At 48.2% G+C, this 18,983-nt stretch overlaps 1 protein-coding gene across 1 annotated transcript in view; it reads left to right on the forward strand.

The window, feature by feature from the left end:
* The first annotated feature begins 7,209 nt into the window (after positions 1-7,209).
* KCTD16 (potassium channel tetramerization domain containing 16) overlaps positions 7,210-18,983 on the forward strand; it is a 32,704-nt gene continuing 20,930 nt past the window's right edge. Inside the window, exon 1 of the mRNA XM_065735015.1 lies at positions 7,210-8,252. Coding sequence (XP_065591087.1) covers positions 7,421-8,252 — 832 coding nt within the window. The 5' untranslated portion in view covers positions 7,210-7,420. The remainder of the gene's footprint in view (positions 8,253-18,983) is intronic.

Here is an 18,983-nt window from a genome sequence, read left to right on the forward strand (position 1 = left end):
AATAAAATGAATATTTTGCTGTGGCCAGATGAAATGTTGGCTAGAGCCATGGACCTCCTTGTCTTTACTAAAGACCAGCTGTCAGCCTTCACCTTTAAAATTACCTGCAGGAGCTAGGGTCCACATGGAATGGAGAGAAAAAACAAAAATGACTGAGACAGCCCAGGGTGGAGATGGAATTGTCATTGAGGTCTGCAGGTGCTGTTACATGACAAATAGAAGAGAGAAGTTGCTGTGATTGGAGGGACTGGAAAGTCTAACTAAAGAAGAGACTAATGTGAAGCTGCTCCCTTCCTTCACAGCCTCATCTTCACCAGTCATTCCATTTATTCATCTAGTTTAATCATTTTGCTCCTTTTTTTCATGCGTGGCCAGGAGAAAAGGTTGTAGGCTGACTTAATGGGAGTTTGTTTTTATTAACTCCCTACGGTACTGGTGCAGAGTGCAAGACAATGTAAAGATGCATTGTTGACTCAGGTGGGCTTTGTCATAGAATCAGGGAGAAGCCCAACTGAGGTAGTTCAGGTGAAACTTCAGAATGAAATGAATCATAATTGCCACTTTAATGTTGTTGCTGAACAGGTACACAGCAGTGAGGTTTAGAAATGTGTTAGTTGTGCACAAATAAACAGCTGCAACCCCATTCCTGATGCAGCTGAACTTCTTACATGCCTCTTGGAACTGAATGCTTGCCACTTGGGTACACATGCTTCTGCAAATGTGACTCTCTGTCTTGAAGTACATGTTTTTCTTCCCTTTTTTTTTTACTTACCATTTTATTTTCTTTTTTAAAATTCATCATGACTTAGGACACAATTGCAGTTCTTTTGTTACAAACTCTTGGATGTAATCTTCTTCTAGTGTGATTACTGTATTTAAATTACAGTCCTGTTATAAGCCTCTGCAAAAAGTAGCTTGTGGTGCAGTGTATACAGTATCTCCTGAAAACAGCCTCACAGAAAACATGGATGGTTGTAAAGCTGAATGAAATAATGACGGGGGAATTATAGTCTCAGATAATGCAGAGATCAGTGACTGTGGTAATAAGCTGCTTCCTGCAAATTTATACTTTAGGTAAATTAGTATTTGAAGTCTGAGAAATCCAGGCTTTCATGGATAACCCATAGAGTGTGCAGGCTACATCTGATGTTGATGGCTTAGTGCCACTTTGCTGAACCGTGTGACTTTGTTGCAGTTCACTAGACAGTGAAATGAGACCCAAATCCCAGGCAGTGGGCTGTTTAATTGTGATTTGCTGGTGAAATGTTCTTTGGCTAGAAATCTATTTGGATTTGCTTAGATTATTAGAATTTGCTCTCAGCTTAGGTTTGAGCTTTCATTAATTATCTCTCTCAGTTTGCACTGAGCTTCTCAACATTTCTTTATGGTATTAATTGTCAGCTTCAGCTTTGCAGGACCAATTCACCCTCATCTGTAGCAGTGCATAGTCTGGTACAGGCCTGAGGGTCCATGACAAGGCAAGGCATTGCAGCTACATAACTGTTTCCTTCTTGCATGACTTAGAAGGCACGTCATGCTGGGTGGTGCTAATGAAAACAGGTGGAAGTTGGTCCTTCACACACCTTTACCACCAACATATTCTTTCTGGAGCTACGCATATGAGAGTACCCTTCTTCTTATGAAGCAAAATAGAAATGATTTTGTGAGATACTGCATGGAAAGGAAGCTTCCAAACAGTTAAGGAGATGCATCGGTTTCTGCCAGTACACGCCTCACAGTTCACAAATTTTTGCCTAAAAGCCAATCAGAGATGATCCACTATTCATGAAGATTAACCAATAGATTTGGCAAGACTCCACCTTCAAAAATATAGCACCTTGTACAGTGAGTCTGCTTTGCACTTGTCTTACAAAAGGTGCAGATTGTTTTCCCTGCTGAAGCTGTCCCCACACTCCGTATCTGATGGTAGGAAAAAAAATTGTCACAGTTTTTCTATTTGAATCCTCTGCCTTGCTTACACTTGCTTAAGCCTGCCCATGCTTATCTGCTAAGCAGCCATGAAAGCTGTTCTTCCTTTTCTTTTTTGTTAATGAAAATACATTATGCACATGAGCTATAATTAAAAGATTGTGGGCAAAGCTGTACAATGTTTTACCATGTACTTTGTGATAAACTCTAATTCATGGCACTCACAATTTTGTGAGCAGATCCTTTTCTGGGGGAGACTGTCATTTAACGTTGCTTCATGCTTTTTCTCCAAAGTGAAAGATCTGTTAGGACTCCACACATACTGTTGAATTTCAGCAAATGAAATCTGCACCATATGTAATTTGCACTACTGGACCAGTGGATAACACATTAGTTTATCTCACTGTTGTTCTCCTTTTTGCCTAACTCAGTTCTAGGGAACTCAGTTTATAGAGCTTCCTGAGGGATGTTAAGACTGCTCTGCTCTAGAAGTACCAGAAATCTTTCATGAAACATCTAGGTTAAAGATCTCTACTACAGCAGAGTTCCTACCAGGGTGTAGTGTAATGCTACTAGGGGATGGAAAGTACCACAATAGCAGAGTGACAAAGTCTTTGGCTACAGTAAATGGGAACAAGTCCAAATACAGCAGCCATGGATGCAGAAAATGAGGGAAAGAAGCTGCTTACCTTTAGAAAGCCTCAGATACACAGGGATCGCCAGTGAGATGCTCTCACCTCCACTGCCAGCCCTTAAATGAGGTCTGGGAAGGGGTGGATCCTGGCTCCAGTCCTTCAGGTCATTTAGGTGCATTGCATACAGCTGAACTCTCCTGGGTTGGCTCTGCCTTCCCACCAGGTGCTCAGTCACTGCTTCAGACCCTGGCTTAGCGTTTCTGCTACACGTGGTTGCCATCCATAGCTATGCCATCTATAGCTATGGATCTATAGCATATGCCATCTGTAGCTGCCTGCAGGGTCTGGTGGTGGTTCTCATTGGAACCGGTGTCCCTTTACAGTGCTCTGACAGTGAGCCAGAGCTGGGCCCAAAGCACCCACTGGGGACAGGCATTTCTGCTTCTCTTTGTCATGCCGCACTCCTCAGCAGATGTACTCTTTTCTGCAGTTTAATCGAGCCTTGTCCTGGTGGACTGTTGCTTTGGCTTGGTATTTAGGTAGAAGGCTGCTGAGGAGCACTGGAGGTTACAGAGTATGTGGCTGACGGCTCCTGGGGTGGCAACAAGAAGTGATTTCCAAATCAGAGCATCAGTCTGGAACTGAAAGTACTGTTTTACTTTTTTTTTAATCTATTGTGTCTGAAAATCCCTCAGAGCGATGAAAGTTCCCATGTGGCTTTTCAGCTGAAATCTTCTGTCCCAAATCCAACTCAAATATTTCTCTCTTCTCAGAATAACTCCTTCAGTTTCCACTAGAAATTACTGCTGTATGTCTGAGTGCCTCCAAGTTCAGTGTGGTGCAGCTAAATGCTGATGAACAGCTTCTGCATTTCTCGCTATGCGTGGGTGCCTGGGTTGGTATTTATAGCCTGTGTTTTTGTACTGTGAGATGTAAGGTGAGATGTGTATGTACCATCGCTACTATAGACTAAATACCCTAAATACACCCTTCCTAGCATTCACTGCTGCTTCTTTAAAGCACCTACCCTATCTTAGCACCCACCATCTGATGAAGTCAGTAGTCCCATGGTTCTGTGAAAGCCTGAGTGCTAACATAGCACTTTGTCATAAGGAGTGGCCTCGGAGCTGTGAATGATGTCACGTCACTAGCGTGTCAGGTTTCAGCGTAGCTCTGATGTGACCTTTGGAACATACTCTCTAAGCTCGGGCTGAATTTTCCCCTTGCTAAATTGAAGGTTACGTGGGCATCTGTTGAAAGTGGGACAAGCTCCATCCTCTTCCGTTTGATAGACGCCGCTTTTCTTTTCCATCAGAGGACTGTAACTGCACTTGAGATGAGCTGCTTTAGTTTCACAGCTGAATAGCTAAGGTCCTTAGTGTGGTGCTGACACGTATTTTACATCTAGGTCACTGTTGTATTTGGCCCAGATTTTCAGGTTTCTCTTGTCTCGGGCAGTGTTCCGATGGGTTTGGCCACTGGCTTGTGTTTAGCAAGGAAGCATCGCGTGATGCTTCTACAATTGAAATCAGTGCATCAAAGGAAATTGTATTACAGTAAAATGATTGGAGCATCCTGTGTAAAGAAATAAGGGTAGGAGTTGAATTCCTTTCATTTATGATTTGAACAGTGCAGACGCTTTTCTAAAGCTGTTGTGATTAAAATTCTAAGGTTTTTGTTCTTTTCAAAGGACAACCCTGATTATAATTTTTCAAAAAGACTCGGTTTAAATGCGTCTGCATTCACTAATCACACGGTATTGATGTCAGAATACTTCACAGAACCTTGTCAGGAATCACAGCTTTCTCTCAGGCTCATCCCCACGCTGCTGCCTGTGCCCACACGTCAGGCCTGCCTTGCTCCCCTGCCCAGGGAGTCCTGTCAGCCTGCCTGGGTGGCACGGACCTTAATCACGCCGTGTGATCACAAACAGCTTTGGTGCTTGTTTGGACAAGATCAGTTGTTTACTGGGCACACTGAATTGATTCCCCAAGCTTTGCCAATAGGACAGCACTGGCTTCGTGAAAATTGACTGAAATATTATTAAAGCATATTAACTAACATTAATAACTAAAGTATTTGAAAAAGGTGATACAATACTCCTTACTTTCAACCGAGGCAGCGTGAATGAGTTTAAAAAGGAAGGCTACCATTTCATCAACCTGGTCATGCAGATGTTAAAGCCTGATTGCTTTGTCTGTGCTAGACTTAAACGTGTGCTGAAGCCATCTGAGTTAACATGTCCTCACACCAACCCTTTTAAATCCTCATTCTAAAGTTTATGGTGTGCTCGACAAGTTCTTCTTCAGCCGGTCCATGGGAACAGCAAGTGAGGATGCACAATACTTGGTCATTTTCTGAGACACGGTGTGCAGCCCCTGTAGCAGTCCCATATTCTGCTGTTCTGCAAAATAGAAACCAGGTCCAGAAGTAAGAGGCAGAACCTTGGCTCAGGAGCATCGCAGCTGCTCTGGTATCCTATTTAACTCTCAGGCTCGAGGTTGAGAAACTGTAAGTACACGAGTCAGTGGTTTTCTCCATCAGCCTACAGAACTGTACTTGGTGAGTTAGTGTCTTCCTCTGTCCCTCCCTTCCTTCATTCCTCCCGAGGTATCTGCAGCTTCAGTGCAGGCAGCAGAAACGAGCAGCATGCTAACTTCCTCGCACGAAGCTTTCACTCTCGTACTTCCCCTTGGGGTTTTCTTTGGTGTTTGAATGAAAGGCTATTTGTCATATGTTCATCATTCTGAGTGTCCCAGTTTAACGAGATCTGATGTCTGCCAGAATACAGCGCCGAACTTTTCTGATATTACTGCGTAACTGTGTGTGAAATCACTGGTGACTGCACGTTGTGGTGCCGATTTTGTGAGCCAGCTGAGCAGCCCGGTGACTTCATTTCGTCTTACGTTGCATGCGGTGTTTATTTAACCCGAGACAAGCAGCTCACGCTGAGCAGCGCCCGAATGCCCGCTTGCCCGGCATTTTTCACCTCGCTTTTCCCGCAGCGTTCGCCGGGTAACAGCAGCTGCGAAGAGCCGTGAGCGCGGCCGGGGCCGGACGCGAGGTGGCGGTGCCTGCACGGCCACGGCCGCAAGGAGAGCGGGGCGCGGCGGGAGCCCCTGCCCCCGTCCTCCCCCCCCCGTCCTTCCCCTCGTCCTTCCCCTCGTCCTGCCCCCTGCCCTGCCCCCGTCCTGCCCCTGTCCCCATCACGGGTCGGCAAACGAAGTGAGCGCGGCGGCCCCACCTCCCCCCTCCCGTCCCCGCGGTAATTGCACAGCTCCTCGTTGCTGGCTTCTGCCCTTTCTGGGTCGCCGCCGAGGAGATGAGGAGTGCGAGCAGCGCGATAAAACCGCGCTCCTACCGGAGAGCCGCGGGCGAGCGTGCCGGGAGCGCCCACCCACCGGCTGCTCCCACCCTGCCCGCCTGCGTCGCTGGGTGAAATCACCGCCTCGCCTGCGCGGAGCCGCGGACAGGCACGTGTCGGCGGGCGGGCAGGGGCCGGGCGCTGCCGCCCGGAGCCGCCGAGAGAAGCGGAGCGGGAGGAACTTTACCCGAAGTCGGGCGCGCAGGGCTGCGGCGGCGGCGCCCCGAGGGCGGGCGACCGGAGCGGCGGAGCGCGGCCCCGGCGCTGTCCGCGGTGCTGCCGCCGCTCGTGCCGCCGGCGCCGTCTCCGGAGCCGGCCCGGTCCCGGCCCGACTCCTTTAGGATGATGCAATCGGCATCGCCCTCCGCGCTCCCGTCCCCGCGCCGCTGAGCGGAGCCGAGCCGAGCGGAGCCGAGCCGAGCAGCTGAGCGCGGGAGCGGCGCGGCACAGCGGGGCGGAGCGCGGCGGGCGGCCCCGGGCCCGGCGGGGACATGGGAGCGCCGCGTTCCGCGCTGCCCGGGCGGAGGCGGCCGCGGGACCCGCTGGAAGCCGCCGACCCTTAGCGCGGGCTGCGGGCTTTCTGCAAGTCATCCGAGGCACTGTGCCCCGCCGCGCTGCCCGCTCTCCCGTGGCCCCGCTCTCAAGGAACCCGATCGGATTTATTTGGGATTTTTGTGGTTTTTTATTATTATTTTTTCCCTCCCCCTCTGTGCTGTGTGTATTGGTTTCTCGTCACCTGCCGTGGTTAACTTTTTTTGTGACTCGGTTTAACTCTTGAGATCTACATGAATGTCGTTAAGAGCACTTTTCTTGCCTTTGCTGTCCCTTGCTGGGATCGGATCTGATACTATCTGGACTCTATGTGCCTGTATGTGTGTTCTGAGTGTCTTGAATTTTTGCTTTCCTTTACAAGAGCTATGCATTATTTGTAACCAAGGTAAGAGCTGATGTTCTCATTGCCTCATCTGCATGTTTAAACTAGATGTCCGTTTGAAGATAAGCTATGTGTATTCCTTAAACTGCCCTTCCATTGACTAGTATTTCTGAGAGAGAAGTGTAGAACTTGGAAAAAATAGATTATTTCTCAGGAAAGCTATCGGCTTTCTAAAACAAGTTGTTTTTCTCTATTGCAATTGCTGGCACGCTTAAGAGGTTAATTTAAATCTTATTTTGTTTTCCCTTTTAGCAGACCAGTGAATTATCGTAGGCTGGGCTTGACCTTGATTGTGATGGCTTTGTTGGAAGATCTAATGATGTGATTGCGTTTCATGAAGGGATTTCTCTTCAGCCCCCATGGCTTAGGATATAAGACACTTCTATCACACTGTTACTTATGGACAATTCAGATATTTTTTAGACAAACCTTTTGGGTTTCTTTCTTTCCTCACTTCCCCTTCCCCCGTTTCTCCTTAATATCGGGAGCCTTACTGTAGACTTTGATGTGATTGACCATCCTCCTGCTTTGCACTGCTGTTTCCTTTCTTAAAGTACAATGGCTCTAAGTGGCAACTGCAGGACTTACCTCCCTGCTCGAGAGCAGGGGTCTGGGCTGCAACCCTTCCCAGAGGTTGTGGAGCTAAACGTGGGTGGACAGGTTTACTTCACTCGCCACTCCACCTTGGTTGGCACCCCTCACTCCCTGCTGTGGAAAATGTTCACCCCAAAAAGAGACACAGCCAATGATCTGGCCAAGGACTCCAAGGGAAGGTTCTTCATTGACAGAGATGGTTTCCTTTTCCGCTATATTCTGGACTATCTCAGGGACAAGCAAGTTGTTCTACCTGACCACTTCCCAGAAAAGGGAAGGCTCAAGAGGGAGGCTGAGTACTTCCAGCTCCCGGACTTGGTCAAACTCCTGACTCCTGATGACAGCAAGCAAAGCCCCGATGATTACTGCCACAGTGACTACGAAGAGGTCTCCCAGGGCAGTGACACGAGAATATGCCCCCCCTCATCTCTCATACCATCAGATCGAAAGTGGGGATTCATTACCATTGGGTACCGGGGGTCATGCACTATTGGCAGGGAGAGCCAAGCAGATGCCAAATTCAGGAGGGTCCCGAGGATTTTGGTTTGTGGAAGGATCGCTCTGGTCAAAGAGGTCTTTGGCGAAAGTTTGAATGAAAGCAGAGACCCAGACAGAGCTCCAGAAAGATACACCTCCAGGTTTTATCTCAAGTTCAAGCATCTGGAGAGGGCTTTCGACATGTTATCAGAGTGTGGATTCCACATGGTGGCCTGCAACTCCTCTGTGACGGCGTCCTTTGTCAATCAGTACACTGATGACAAGGTCTGGTCCAGCTACACTGAATACGTCTTCTACCGTAAGTACGAGACATTTCTGAGGGAAACATAGCTGCCTGTGTGAAGCCTGACTCTTCTGCTGACTTCAGTTAGCGAAGCATGAGAAGTGCAGATTTATTTGTATCTGCTGCAGATTGAAGCTCTATTTTGATCTGAGGTGATATGCTTCAGTTTAAGCTTTCAAACCATAAGGCCAGGCTGAACTCAGTGGCTTGGTCTTGGCTAGGTGGCAGCACAGACTGCCAAAAGCACCCCATCCCTGTGCCTGGAGGATGCTGCTGTCTCTGGCTGTGTAAATCAGCTATCTGACGGCCTTGCACACTTCCTGAGTGCGAGCAGGATGCGATGTAAGCCATGCAAACACGCTGCAGATTTAATTACAGAAAACCTTCAAACTGGATTCGTTTTACAAAGGTAATAGCTGATTGATAATAGTCAAGCATAGTCAGCCAAACCATCTGTCAGCAAGCCTGACACGCTTACATGCAGGGAAGGGAAAACAAAATCCTGTCCCCCTGGCTGCTTTTCAACAGGGAGCCTTCTTAGAGCCAACTGATGTGCTCTGAAATGAGGGCTTGGAGCAGAGAGAGGCGAGTTGCTGTGCCCTGTTATGCAACACGCCTATGAAAAACAGTCCTCGTAATGAGAAGTATCTGCCCTGCTTACTGCAATCACATCGGATCACATAGAGTTGTGGTAATTTTAGCTGATAGCTCTAGCAGGCTCATTAACTTTCTAAGTTGATATTCAGGTAGAGGCACTGTTACCAATGGAAACATGAGGATGATTTTGATTCTGTATTTCTATATCAGAAAATCATTCCTCAACTGCTATGCTTAAATATGCAAGGATGTTCTCCTCCATTTTCATCTCAAGAGGGTGAAGAATGGCACATTTCATTGGTCATTTGTACAAATGGGCTTTAGCCAGCTGCTGCTTTGGACAAAGGGATTTAAAGAGGGATAAAATCGCTTATCCTGCAGACCTACTGTGCTGTGTGCAATGCTTACAGTTGGCAGGCTTGGTAACGTGGAGAGCTGACAAAAGTTTTAGATGAAAGATGATGCATCAGGAATTGAATGGCATGTGTGTAATACTGGATTCAGCGCCATCTACTCATGTCTCAGCTCAACAGGCAGCCCTAATCTGCTTATGTAATGATGCTTAAGTTAACGTTCTGAAAAGCCATCTGTATTTTTGACATGCATAGATTTACTTAGAATTAGTTTTCTAGCTAGATTTCTCATCAGAAGGTCCAAAGGCCTTAGAGCTGCTTATGTGCTAACAAGGATGGAGGATTTCTGTTCTTGGGCTTCTCGTGTTCGTCTCGTGCAAGTTAGAGGAAAACAATTCATGTAGTTAAATCAATGAATCAAAATGAATTTATTTGAATATAAAATCAGAAAAGTACAAGTTTTTATATGCCCGATGTTTTGCTAACTGAAGAGAGGATGAAAGGAGGTTTGCCACCAATTACCGAACACAGGCTAGTAACTTTCATCTTACCCAAATTTTTACCTTCCAGGGATGCTCGTTGCTTCCACATCACTGTGGTTAGGGTGCTGAGATAGAGAGGATGAGATGAGAGGAACCTTACAGATTTTGGACAGTGAAATTCCAACAAGCATCACAAAATCTTCTCTCACCGATACAGAGAGCTCCCAATGTAATTAAAGTTCCTGGAAAGGCTTTTCCAGTTCAGTAAGTTGTGCATTTGGCTCATACCGATTTTGTGGATTTTTGACACTTGAGCTGTTTCAAAGATGGGTTTTTTGAAGGATCCTTCCCTAGGCAAAGCGAGGACTGTGATTCTTTTATATCGCGACCCAGATGTCTGCGTTATGCTTCGTGGTGGTGCATTATGTCTGCGTTATGCTTCAGAGCTGCTGCTGGCTACAGGGCCCTCCAGTGCAGCGCTCACCTGCAGCAGCAGAAGTCTCTTTCCAAATCTTGCAGAGCAGTATCATTTTAAACTTTGAGGACCAATAAAACTGACATCTGGCTTTCTAGTGGAACGTTACAACTTCTCTGCAGCTGTTTAGTCATAATTATTTAATTAGAAGCTGCCAACTGTGTCTGTGTAAGGATTAATCCATCAAGCTGTTGTGATCAGGTTAGTGGTCCTAAGCATGGGAGGTGGCCAGTACAACTGGATAGAGGGGTGCAAAGGTGGTTTTTGCAGAGCAGCTTGGCAGCTCCTGTGAAATGCTCAACTGAGGGAATCTGGAGCTGGGAAAGGATGATTGTTTCCAAAGGAGAAGGAATAGAAAGGGGCAGCAATGTTTTGATGCACCAAATACATTGTGTGCTCCGAATAACTCCTCAGGAAGTACATTTCTGTGGTTGGCATGAAGATAAAGGCCATTCTTCATGTACAAATCCTTTTGAAAGTAAAGCAGATGGGCTGATGGGGATGTAAATTGTGCAGCTATTCACATGGGCACAGTGTGTGCTATTAACAAGATTGGACAATTAATATTGTATGACATTTTCTCCCCTTGTTCAAGTTTAGATGCTACAAAGGCTAATGGGAGATTCATGTTCTCTATGGAGGAGGTCTTCCCGAAATACAGGGCGTACAGGAAGCATCCAGAGCAGCAAACCTGAAGCTGTTTTGCTGAGTGGGTGGTGAGATGGGCTGCAAAGCCTGCACACAGGATGACAGTGCAGTCCTGGGAGTGCAGCTGGGCATCACTCCAGTTTCAAGTAGGCCAAGGCAAAGGAGGATTTGGAGGCAGGCAGTGCAGGTCCATTAGGCCCATAATTAAGCAGCTCTTAGAAACATGGCAGCTTTGCAGTGGGTAGGCCAGAGCCACGGCCTGTGTACCTGCTCACAGGTGGAGTTCAGCACATGCATTTTAAAAAGTCAATATTTAAAGTTGAGTTACTCAACTGAACATTGTTATTATTTTTCTGTACTGTTTTTTCAGTGATCTTGAAGTGAAGCCCCATCTCCAAACATTCATTTTTGACGAGGATGAGCGCCTGTGCGTGGATTTGCATTTTAAAATGTTTTCAACCTTTACAATGGGATGAATCAAAGTCACACACTGGCACAACTGGTGAAAGCTGGGGGCTGGTGGCGTTAAGGCATATGGGCTGGCTCAGCCTGGCCCTATCCGTGACAGAGGCAGAGGCAGGCTCTTTCTCACCGCCTCCCATAACCTACACAGCAGCCCTTCTTGCTTGGATCCCAGCACAAAATGTTGCCAGGACTGCTGGTGACAGTCCTGCACAGGCACGCTGTGAGTGCCGGAGTGCAAAACAACAGGTTGGGAGTGGAGGAGGCTTTGGCTTCAGGCAGCAGGTCAACAGCACGACTGGGTATGTGCATGTGTCTGCAGTGCGTCATGGCAGTGGGACGGGGTGGGGAGAAACTGCGGCACAGCCGCACCGTGCACTGCTGTTATCCCCCAGAATCCTGATGTCACATCCCTTCCTTCTCTGTGCGTTTCGGTGGCTGAGATTATGACAGGCTCTCAGAGCAGCTCTTGGTACAGAGGGAAGACTTGAACGCTGGCATGTCACAACAGCCCCTGCCCCTGCTCTCTGGTGGCTGCGGGGCACACTGCGAGGAGCCGGCTGCCCTCTGCTCATCTGGAGCAAGGAGGTGGAGAGGAGAGCTGCTAGGCAAGAGGGAGCAAATATAGAAGTACAGATGGAGGAAAAAGATAGAAAATTCACACGCAATCTGGAGGGAAAGAACTAGGGAAAAGATGGAGGTACTGACAGCTACACCAGGGCGTAGGGAGGGAGGATTTGTTAGGAACGTCAAGCCGTCAGTTTATCACAAATATTTCTCTGCAACAAGCAGGTGGAGACGGGTTGAGAAAACCTCCTTCAAGTTCACTACAGAAAAGAACGCAGAGATTGAGACAGATGGCTGTCCCTACCCTTCCCGGGGCCATTTTCCAAGTCTGAGCAAGTGTGAGAAAAACCGAGCGCCCGGCCTGCTTTCCTATGCCTTGCCTTGTGCCGGCCACTTCACATCTTTCAGAGCAGCTCGAGCACCTGCAAATGATGCAGGGAAACTGTGAGGTATTCCTGGCAGCGGAGCTCTGAAAAGGAAATATTACTCGACAAGGCTCTTGCTCCTGAAGGTCGTGCACTGCCTCCAGCACAGGGTGCATTTTGGCCTTCTTGCCTTTCTGTTTCAAGGAGATGCCGGCTGCGTGTGGTTGTCATTTGGTGGTAGGAGGCTGAGAGGTTTCTGAAGTAGGTTTTGGATTTTGCTGGGACAAACAAACAAGTCCCGTTGGGTGGGGCTGGGCAGGAGGAACGGTGAGCCGGGATGCCCGCAGCCAGCCCTGTTGTACATGTGAACAGAGCTGAGAGATCGCACGCTGATGTGCATGTGGCTGACTCATAAATGAACTGCGTGGTAGAAACTTGACTAACAAGACTGAATCCTCTTGTACAGGGACACCCACAGCTCTGCTGTCAAATGGTTGGATGTGGAAGATGAGTATCTCCTGTTCTCCTACATCTTTAAACGGAACCATTTTATGTTCTAGTAATTCGTTCTCCCTCTTTTTAAATTGGTAAAGGGAAAAAAATGACACAAAGGATAACAAAATAAAATCTAATCCAATGAATAATACAGTCTTCCTTTCCTGTTGACAGAAGCTGTTGGCTTCCAGGTAATTACTGTCATCATCAGTGAATCTGGTCCACCTTGCTGATCCAAACTCTGAACCCTCTCAAGGATGCTGGCCGGCGCGTGGCGGGGGTGCAGAGCAGGGTGCTGAGTTCGTTAGCGTGTTCGTGGGTGTACAGGAACCTTGCTGTCAGCTTTTTTGGTCGTAGTTCAGGGTTGGATGATGCTTTCCCGCTTCGTTGTGGCCTGCAGAGGTTGTCAGTCTGATTAGAATTATTCCGTCACTTTGGTACGACCCTCATCGATCTGGAAGTTCGTTAGAAATGTTTGGCATGGATATATAGATCTGTTATCTTGCTGCCCTAAGGGACATCTCAGTGGTGCACATCCCTGATGCAATCCTGCTTTGCAGCCTGGCAGGTTTTGTGCCCAGGACACTGCCCCATCTGTCCCACACTCCCGCAGACTCTTGCACGCGGTGAATTGCTGAGGTTGTGTAAGGAGCCCGTGCTGTGGCCGCGCTTCGGACCGGTTAAGATGCCGATGCTTGTGGTTTTCCTGTCTTTTCAAACCACCTGGAGAGCTGTGCTGGCTCACTGCTGGACAGGTAGAGTAGCAAATGGGGATATTCACACAGGGTTGGATGGCCACAGCTGCCTGCCCTGCTGCAGTGGGCAGAGCCCTGTGAGGTCTGTCCTGCTGCTGCTCTGCAGGCAGAGGAGGGCTGCAGAGGGGTAATGGGGCAGAGCAGCTGTGTAGGACAGCTGGCCCTGCACTGTGCCCTGCAGCTGGCCAGCTCGAGCTGGATGTTTTCTGGCTGCAGTCTGCAGCCCTACTCTGCCTGATGGGTTCAAATCTTTTTAAAACTCGGGAAAAACAAAATCAGAAAGAGCAAGCAGTGTAAATATGAAAACAGAACGCAGATATTGCCATTCAGTGAATATCAGCAACATATTGTATATACAGACAGACACTTCCTTGCAGCAGGTTGGGGTTTTTTTTCAAGTCATCCTGGATTTGTTTAAATTTATAACCACATTTTCTCAGTTTCTTCTCCTTTTTTTTTCCGGCTTTTCAAGTTCAAGGCTTACATACAGTAAATATGGAGACAGGAAACAAAATATAAATTACATCTTTGAAAAGAGTAAGAGGAATCTTTTATGAATCTTTTATGAATCTTACTCAGAATGATTTTTTTCTTTAAAGGAAGAAAATAGACCTAAGCGAGTGAGACTTGGTGGAATTGCTTCAGTTGTCTCCAAAATGGAGTGGCAAATGAGTTGGCCATTCTGAAGAATCTTGCTTGAGCGGTTTTGCCCTGCTCTTTTCAGAAGGCATTCTCGGGCTAATGCTGGAATCAAATGAGACATGCATGGCATTCAAGCTAATGTTAACGTTAGCAGTCATTGCACACGTATAGGTATACCGGGTTAGGGTGAATCTTAAGGAGCAATGGATGCGGAGCTTTAAGCCTGGTGGTGTAACTGAGCTGATTATTTGGGTGATGTGAGAAGTGCTGAACACCTGCAATGCTTCGCAAGTCCATACAGATTCACATCTGGTGACTCATGAAACATCCAGGCTTGGTACGGGAGGTAACATCTCATTTTACTGGTCCGGTGTGGGAGGCTGGATTTATTTCAGAGCTAATGGCCCTCGCTGAGGGCTTTGTAAGACCTTCTCTTTTGGAGTGAGTGCTCCTTGGTTTTACCTTTGCTGGCAGGAGCTGGGCAGATGAAGCAGGAGGAAGGACGTCAGAGCACCACACAGGCTGTTTTCTAAATTAGTGTCTTGTATTAGTTTTCTAATTACATGTCTTTTTAAGTGAGAAGTCTGGGTCTGTGATAACACTTCTTACATTCCAATGGCTGGTTATGAGCATTGTTGAAATAGCCATAAATACAAATTGCTTGATTGGAACATGTTCCCGTTGACCACTTTGCACTGACCTCCCTTCTGTCCTTAAGGGAGCGCTGGTGTGAGCGCTGTGCAGCTGTGAGAACTGGATGGGCTTTGGAAGTCTCTAAATTATTGCTGATAAAAATTTGTTAGCACTTCTTCTGAGTCTACTAACAAAGTGATTAGCAATTTGTAGGAGCTCATTGATTAGCTGCTAAGGCAGCTAAAATATTCCCTTACCCAAAATAGAGTGGAGAAATCGGTGTCTGTCTTGCTTCATAACCCTCCCTGAGAACCACTGCCGTGCTCAGTCAGAGCGGTTTGGGGGTGGGATCCTGCCGCCCTGGAGAGCACTGGGAACAGTGCGACAGCCCCCACTGTTTCATTTCAAACGTGATCACATGTGGGAGATTTGGGTTGTGTTTGCAGGCCGGGATCACTCAGGAGGAGAGCAGCAGTGCCCTGCTCTTTGCATGCCTTTGGCCGGGGCCTGGCAGCCCAGCAGCCAGAAAAGTCCCTTCTCTCTTTTGGAGGAGCCTTATTTTAAGAACTTCACATTGCATTTCTATCAAAATGAATCAGAATGTATTTTTGCACCAGAATTAAATCAGGCTGAAATAGAACCCAGAGGAACATGCTGATTTTGACTGAATATTGCACTTTGAATATTGTCAAGGCCAAAAACTCAGAGTAAAACTTTACTGAGCAAAAACATGCCATCAGAGAGCCTGAAAACCTGTTTACTTGTGCTCCTACAAAGAAAATCGTACTGTTTTTTTGTTTTTTTTTTCAGCTCAAGGTTTGCATCAGTAGTGTGGGAAAGAGCATTTTCTTCCATATAGGAACAGAAGGATTGCAGAGGCTGAGCTCAAGCCAGGAGAAGGCAGCTTTTACAAATGCACTCTTTGCATACTCACATGAAAATGTGGTAAAAAATGTGGTTGTCAGCTAAATTAAATGTAGCACCTGTATGGATAATGGGTGCTTTCATGTCCAGTTTGGCAGTTCTCAGCCCATGGAGACAGGCAGGCTTGCAGCAGGACGTTCCTGGGGAGCGTCAGGCCCTGCTCTCACCTCCCTCCATGGTGCCTTGCACGCTGCTGCTCCGGCTGCCATGCCCAAACAGATTCCCTGCAGCACACGGAGGTGTGCTCGTGTATTTGCTATCAGCAGGAGCAGACCCAGGATCTGACTGAGCCTGGATGCAAACAGGCAGGAGCCGTGGCCCCCATTGCACCCGCGTCTGCTGGCGGAGCTGGATGCTGTTCTTCCACTTGTCTCTCTTCCACAAGGCAGCCCGTGCTGCTGAGATATCTCTTGGTTTGGGCTGGCTGTTACAGATGAGATGAGCTGAACCGATGCAGTGCTACAGATTTGCGTCCTACAAAGAGATGAGGTTGTGGAAACCCAATCTGAGCTGACAGTTCAAAGCCCCTGTGGGGCCTGAAACCAAATCCTGGATCTAAACATCTTCTCCTTTGGGAAAAACGGCTGCATGAAAACATGGCAGTTCAAAAACAGAAAGATAACAACGAAAGGAAATAAGAAGTCATCGGCTTCGTGGAGCGGCTGCTCCACCGTGTGCCACTCTGAGCAGCACGGGGTGGGGGCACTGCATGGGCAGGGAGCAGTGCTGCAGGCGTCTGAACAGAGACAGCTTCTGCTGGTGGCTTCAGCACGAAGTGCAGCTGCCTGGAGCGTGCCTGAATCCAAAGCAGCTTGTCTGTGTGCGGGTGGGAGCCTCCCCCAGGTGCGTGGGACGCTGCCTCCTCCCCGCCGCCCGCTAATGGCACGTGGGAAACCAGGCATTTTCTGGATGAACACTGAAAGCTGCGTGGCAGGCAGTAAATAAATGATTGCAGGGAGCTATTGCACATAGATTTCTTTGAGGTACGGAACTTAATTAAATTTCATGCACATGCTTACGTAGCTCCATTGATTGGGAAACAAACGTGTGCTGTGTTTTGGAGATTTACTCACTCGGCAGTGTTCTGCCATCCTCCCCTCTCCTGTGCCACTTCCATTCATTTTCCCTCCTGCAATGCAAGAGGAACACGTTTTTATTTTTCTTTCTTGAAGAAATTGATCCTAGGACATAGAGAATATGTTATATGCTCTGTAACTACACAGTATTGCTAAGCAAAAAAAAAAAAAACCAACCAACCCGAAAGTGGAAGAAGGCTTGATGGATGCTGCATTCATTTCCATTTTGCAATGGATTTTTTCCCACTAGGACCAATAAAAATTACGTGAAAGCTTTCAGCAGCCTCTCTGGTACTAATTAGTTAAAAGATGGCGTAAATCTCACTGGGCTCATTTATCAAGGTAGTGTTTTTTTAGACACTTCACAAAACTTATTTTTGCCATCGAATTCAAACTCTACCTGAATTCCCAGCGCTGACCACTGGCCCTGCACTGGGATCTCAGCACCTGCTCCTTGCTCCAGCACTGAGCTTGAGGTGCTGCACCCCCAGCAGCCCCCACTGCATGCTGCAGCGAGCAGCCCCAACACAGCCCCAGCTGCCTAGAGCCATGCACAGTGGAGGATCTCTCTTTGGGGAGGGCTATGTTGGAGTAGCGAGCTTTGGAGGGTGACAGTGTGCTTCTGGCACTGAGAACATGGGCGTGCATCACAAAGGGCACGGCAGCTGGATGAAGGATTCTCTGTGACTCTTGGACATGCTGTGAGAATCCAGGGAGTGTGTTCTGCGTGCCCCTCAGACCCAGATGTCCTACCTGGCATGGCTGGGCCCCCCACCAGCTCTGCCCATTCCCCTGTGCTGGCTGCTGCTCTGTGCTCCCAGGGGCTGCTTTCAGCTCCTCGCCTCATTTAGGCATGGCAGGGAGCTGTGGGTGAGTGAGGAGACTGCCGTCCTCGCTCACGTAACTGTGATTTGGCATGTTGGTACAGTATTAAAATTCCAGTTGAACAGATGGTGTCAGGATTTTAACTTATGCTTATGAGATGCAGATGGTCCACGTAGTGAACTTGTACACCAGCTATTTTTATTTTGAACAGGTTAAGAACAAATTACTTTTGGATTGTTATTATTGCTCTCCTCGTCGCTTCTTTTTCTGTGTGTGTGCGTGCACATGTACCCATGTTCTCAAAATCTCTTTTCCTCTTAAACTGAAAGCAGCCCCCACTGCCCACAGCCCCTCTGTGTGCCTGCCTCCCCCCCAGCTGCCCCTGGGGCACAGAGCAGAGCTGGGGGAAGGGGCAGCTCCACACCCCACTGCTGCCTGGGGCAGTGCAGGTCCTGCAGAGCACCCGCATGCATTTCCCGTGCTGCTCTCTGGCTGGTGCTCAGGGGAAGGACTCATGCACGTGCTGATCTTTGTCCTGCCGGTGCCTGTGGTTCTCTGTGGCTGCTCAGTGGGGTCTGCTTGGTGCTGCTGCTGACTGCCCCTGCCCCACGCTGCACCCACATATGTTACCATGCTTCCATCTGGCCCCACCAGCACTGGGTGGTGATAAGGAACAGAGCAGGGGCTCTGATGCTCTGGGTCTTCTCGTTCCCCGTATGTCCTCAGGAGACATGGGCTGATGTCAACCTTTTTTCCCCACCTCCAGCTCATTGTTCTTCATCTTCTTTCCTTCTGGGGATCATTGGTACAATATTCCCATCCCTGGGCTGAGAAGGCATTACCCAGCTCACTGCTAACCTGGGAGTACGTGTCTGAGCTCTGCCAGTGGTCAAGCAATGGGATCAGCAAAAATAAATCTCCATCTATTATCTGTCCTTGATGCACTTCACGTTTACATCCTGGCAATAACAGCTCAGAGAAGGTTTCCACGAAAGATGATGAAAACATATTGCAGGAGGGCAAAGCCAACAGCTGCAGGTGGAGGCATGATCAGCTTCATTTATTCCTCCCTCATACCTGCTGTCATTACTCAGTGCATTGCATGCAGACAGCAATACCCAGCGCCCGTCAGACCCGCAGCCCTCAGATGCTGCTCCCACCCCGAGGGGCTGCAGCTGCAGAGGACAGTGCTGCCCAGGGGTGGTGAGGGCCTCCCCAGGACGCATCCCATCCCACCCCATAGGGCAGCCACGCGATGCACACAGGGCTCTCAGGATCTCCTGGAGTGCAGAACTGTAACATCACGGAGCTGCTCCTGCTCTGCAGCTTTGTGGTGCTCACGTTCTGATGGGGGTGGGATGAGTAATGAATATTTCATGAAAAGCCATTACAGGACTGTATGTGGAGCAGCTGACTTTACTGCACCTGCACGGATGCTTCCTCGCTG

Source organism: Cyrtonyx montezumae, unplaced genomic scaffold, assembly GCF_038088225.1.
Source record: "Cyrtonyx montezumae isolate F1298 unplaced genomic scaffold, pur_monq_1.0 scaffold_18, whole genome shotgun sequence".
Classification (NCBI taxonomy): Eukaryota; Metazoa; Chordata; class Aves; order Galliformes; family Odontophoridae; genus Cyrtonyx; species Cyrtonyx montezumae.